The following is a 5,084-nucleotide window of genomic DNA, read 5'->3' as shown; positions in this document are numbered from 1 at the left end:
GCATAGTACATTTGTGTATGTTGGGAGGGGGAGGGGGATTTGGGGTGTCATGTGGTGGCTTTCTCACAGGGTGCGAATGTTTGTTACAAATCACGGTAAAGCAAGATTAGAAAACAAACACATTTATGATGGAAACAATTGTGAGCTGTGTGAAATTTAATGAATAAAGTTAATAGTAGTAATGGGTTACTGTTTGTGGATTTTATATATATATATATATGCTATTTAGCATGACACATGTCTCTTTGAAGAACACATTTTAATTGCAAAACATATAATCAATACAAAAATGACACAACTCTTCCTAAATGAACAGTAAACACATTCATTCTGGAATTTCATATTTGTTCTTAAAAAATATACCTATTTGGTGTTTTATACCTTCATTTGATGATATAGACTAGAGTGATTACACAAAGGACTATCAAAAATAATAAAGTGACCTTAATATTTTTCACACACATACAACATAATCAAATTCTTTATCAATGAAATGTTTGTTTACTAATGATACATACACTACTTATTGTTGGGGAAATATTTTCCTAGGCCCACACCTTTGACCCTGTTTATCAGTTTGTACTGCCCTCACTGCACAGGCCTGCAACCTTAGGTTCTGTGCTCTCAGTGTGTTGTCTCCTTATTCCTGCCTGTTGGCATCAGCTGACAGAGGTGTTATAGTGCTTTGCCTGTTTTATCTTGTTATGCACAAAGTTAATTATTCTCTCAGAACCAGCTAAATACATGGGTCTGACATGGAGATCTTCAGAATTGGTTCGGCTACTGCTGTGTCACCTCGTGGCTGCAGCACATATCTTGTCAGTTCTCTGGACGTTAACTTCATAATAAACCTTCAGTGTTTGCCATCAAAGCTCCAGCTCTCCCTGTGTCTCTCAAAGTTTCGTCTCCATTAATCCAGAAGTTTCCATCACACTTATTCGTTTTTCAGGTATGAAAAAACGAGTATAGCGTTTAGCAAAAAATGTATGAATTGTGCATATCATATAAAACAGTGAATGCTATTTTGGAAAGATGGATGAATTTGTGGGAACAATGGAGACCACCTGGTAGTTGAAAACTCTAACCCTTCATATCCATTCTCACAGACTGTCTGACTATTGCACTTGCAGACAAACATGTCCCGCCACGCCTTGCCTCTGAGAATCTGGCTTGTTCAATTTATATTATCCTGTGTGGGACTCTTAAACACAGCACATTTATTAAAATATTATTTTTAAGAAAGATATATAGGTTGCGATTATTTTTAAAAAAACACTTGCTTGTTTATTCTTTTATGAATCAAAAACATACTACCAACACTTATATGCCCGGCAACTCTAATAATTGGCCTTTGTTTGCACTTGTTCAGGGTTGTGATTTTTCATCAGATGCGGAGATTGATCTTCTTCTGAAACACAAAATACATGTTTGGGTTGAAATAAAACTTTTGTTTAAATGTTTAGATTAAATCCAAATGAAGGGCCATTACCTTGGGTGTTCCACCTCTTCAATGGTCTCTGGTAAACGGATGTTTTGTGTCTCAGGAAGAAGATAACATGTCAGCCCTCCAGTGAACGCCACCAGAGAGAATATGGTACTCGGTAAATGGCCCCACACTTCTTCAAGGAGGATGATGAGGGGAGAAATAGACACGCCTATACGGCCCATGAACGAGCTGTACCCCAATCCATTTTGTCTGTATAAGCAAAAATACAGGTTCAGTATCGAGATGTCTGTAACTTCTAGTTTTTCTACTTTTGAGTTTAGATGCTGTTGTAAATGTGCATAGTATAAGCTCTATATAAGATAGTTTATTCACCTCATTACTGTGGGGTAAAGCTCTGTTGTGTACAGATATACACATGTGAAAGATGCCTCTGCAAACATCTTGCCCAAAGCTCCCACAGCTGTCCGAAAGAGCCCCATATCTGAAAAATAAAATAGTCATAGAACATTTTGACCCCACCTGTTATTGTATTTAATGTGTAGTATTTGACTAAATGTGAACCATAGTGGCCATTTTTACTATCAGCTTATCAGAAATCAAGTAGTTAATTAGTCTTTACCATCATCCTACCAACATAAACCATAAATAAGAAGAACCATACAAAAAACAGCCTAGTAAAATCTTGACTTGTTTTTCTTTCTTAAAACTATATTAGATAGGTAATCAGTCTGCTCTGATATATTTGTATTTCTATCTCTATATCTATCACATTATGAAATAACAGAAGTCCTGCAGCTCATTTAAAGGCACAGTTTCTGATTATGGGTATGTGAGCATATATCCGTTGATTGAGAATTTCAATACTTTCAGAGCATTTATATAGGCCTTAGATCTGCTTCAAGTAATTACAAATAATCGTTAATCTCTCTTTTTACTATATAGGATCTTTAAAGTGTAGCTTTGTTGTTGTCTATTATTGTTGAAGTAGCTATGGTAGTCACACTGTTGATCATTTACCTTGAGGGACAAACATGTTGCAAAATATACACAGTCCAGTCAGAACAAGCGCTCCACCCTGACTCGACCTTCGGCCTACTTTGTTCATAGCAAAATAGATTAATGCTTTGGCTGGAAGTTCAATCAAGCCGTAGATCAACTGTGTGATATAGATGTTCAAACCAAATCCAGAGACATTGAAAATGATTCCGTAATACGTGCTGGCCACTCCAAACCTGTCAACAGAGAGCAAATTATATCAAAATACAATTTGAGTTACACATTTGCCATAGAAAAAATATATTTAAATAGTGCTTTGTTTTACATAACCACTGGCACTGCAAGTCATACGATTAGATATTCTTTATTGTCACAGTAGGGACATTTGTTAAGGTCTCCGTTGTGCAGTTCCACAAAAGATAAAAATCCTAAACTGCACAAAAAAACCATCAGATGCTTCCATACATACACAGTTTGCCCATACACATACAGTATACACATACACCTACTGACAAAGGTGACTTATTGCACAACCCTCAAGGCCAACATTTAAATCCACATTACACTTCAGATAGGTGTTGCAGCTAAATGGAAACCTGCATCTTCCACTAGAAGCTAATTGCTGAAACTGTGTGGAGAATCTGGTCTGGATCAGACACTTTTATTTGTGCCTCTCTAATAATGGACTGTTCATAGATTGTTTGGGGAGCTGAATGTTTTTTAAACCCCTTAAGTGTTATAGCACTCTGTACTGCAATAATGAAGCTAAAACGTGTACAAAACAAGTACACCAAAGAGGCTGCAGAAATTGAGAGGCCCAGACAGAAAAATGATATCGCAAGTCGAGAATTTGCAAAACGAGTAGTAGTGCCTTGCCAGAAATAAAGCTATTAGGGAGTTTGCAGGTCAATGATGTAGGCAGGAACCAGACCATTGAAGGCCTCATAAACAAGCTGTAAAATCTTTAAATCAACTATAAAACTAACAGGAAACCGGCAGCAAAGCATAAGTTTGATGTGGACACTTCTCTAAGGAAGCCTGGAAATGCTTTGTATCAACTGCAATCTTTGAATGTTTTGTCTCGCTGGCTTTACAGTCAATATCACTTCCAGGGTTAGTTAGCAAGGTCATTTCATATATCCCTGCAACACAATACATGGGTGTCTTTGACATAACAGGGACTTTGTAAATGCTTCATATTCTGTTGAAAATGTTTGCTCATTTTTTAATTTTTTTAAATGTAATTCATGGGCAATATCTTACACACTGCACCTTTAAAGACAAAAACAAAGACATTTATGTACCAGACAATGGCAGTGAGTATAGCCAGTCTCCTCATTCTGGGGGTCCTCACAAGGTCCAAATAGGAATATTTTCTGTTTTCATTTTCCACAAGTATTACATTCGACAGACTCTGCAGAGAAAAAATTACATTTTGGTCAGCATTGTAGTTGTAGAGTGAATATATTTCTGATTAGAAGTAATCAGATCATGTAAAATCTTGTACCTCAGGCTTTAAGTCAGCCATGAACTGCTTTCTGCCGTTCACTTTTGCACACTTTCTCAAGTAAAAATGAGCAGCTTTTACCTTTCCATTACTTATCAGCCATCTGGCAGACTCAGGGAGCCACCTGCATTAAAATGTTAATTCAAAAAATCACTGATTTAAAAAATAATTTTCAGACAAACTGCGTATGAGTAACATGCCCCTCTCATCAAAACATAGCAGCCATGCTGGTATTCAGATGCTCAAAATGCTGAAAATGATCTTAACATTTTTATATGGTTCTGACCTAACTTCCTGGTATTAGAGCAGCTTTGTCTTGGAGACATTAAAAGGCAATAAATATGCTTCTTTTCGCTGATGGTTAAATTATTGTGTTATCCTTACCACCAAGAAATCATTGCCAGAATCAGCGGGGAGGTTGCTGTGGCAGTGAGGACCCTCCAGTCATTCACAAAATAGGCCACAACAGGAAGCAGAGCCGTAAAAATGCTCCAGTCCAGACTCATTAAGACGCCAACTTTAGTTCGATGCTTGATGTCCACCCATTCAATACCTATCAAAAGCAATGATAATACATCAAATCAATCAAATACATCTAGACACAATAACATTAAATCAAGATACATTTATTCTTATTTTTATTTTTGTTTTCTGAAATGTACAATTCAGACATTTGATTTCACAGATACTATGAGATTAAACTCACAAAGGACGATGCTGGTTATACTTATTCCGGCAATTCCAAATCCTGTCAGGAACCTCATGACAGCAAACATGATGAAATTATATGACAGAGCGCTTGTAAATCCGAAGAGACTCGTTGTCACATAGGACACCAGAAGAGAGTTTTTCCTGCCAAACCTGTGGTACAAAAAGATTATGAATAAATCTGTAGAATTGCTAAAACACACAAATATTTGTTTACACAAACAACTAACAACAGACAAACATTCCTTCTTCCTCATCTCTGGTAATGTGTGGGTGAGGGTTAATATTATGGTTGGCATTAAGGTTTAGATTAGGTCAGGAGTTGAATGGCATGTCATTAAACCTCGGGGGATCAACACCAATCTCCCGGGTTGAGGTCACTGAGGTTGTCAAACAACTCCACAGTGGCAAAGCCCCGGGGGTGGA

The 5,084-nt window shown here is 37.1% G+C and overlaps 1 protein-coding gene across 1 annotated transcript; it reads right to left on the bottom strand.

Moving 5' to 3' along the window:
• Positions 1 to 246: 246 nt before the first annotated feature.
• LOC104944278 (solute carrier family 22 member 7-like) lies at positions 247 to 4,930 on the bottom strand. The gene is made up of 8 exons (XM_010769793.1): positions 4,657 to 4,930; positions 4,335 to 4,503; positions 4,032 to 4,074; positions 3,748 to 3,857; positions 2,465 to 2,679; positions 1,820 to 1,928; positions 1,490 to 1,696; positions 247 to 1,408 (listed from the first exon to the last, which is right to left on the bottom strand). The coding sequence occupies exons 1-8, from the start codon at positions 4,913 to 4,915 to the stop codon at positions 1,366 to 1,368; spliced, it is 1,155 nt and encodes a 384-aa protein (XP_010768095.1). The 5' UTR covers positions 4,916 to 4,930; the 3' UTR covers positions 247 to 1,365.
• Between the last annotated feature and the right edge of the window lie 154 nt (positions 4,931 to 5,084).

Source organism: Notothenia coriiceps, unplaced genomic scaffold, assembly GCF_000735185.1.
Source record: "Notothenia coriiceps isolate Sejong01 unplaced genomic scaffold, NC01 NC01_scaffold00007780, whole genome shotgun sequence".
Classification (NCBI taxonomy): domain Eukaryota; kingdom Metazoa; phylum Chordata; class Actinopteri; order Perciformes; family Nototheniidae; genus Notothenia; species Notothenia coriiceps.
The sequence above is the reverse complement of the archived record's forward strand: the minus strand, read 5'-3'. Positions and strand labels throughout refer to the sequence as shown.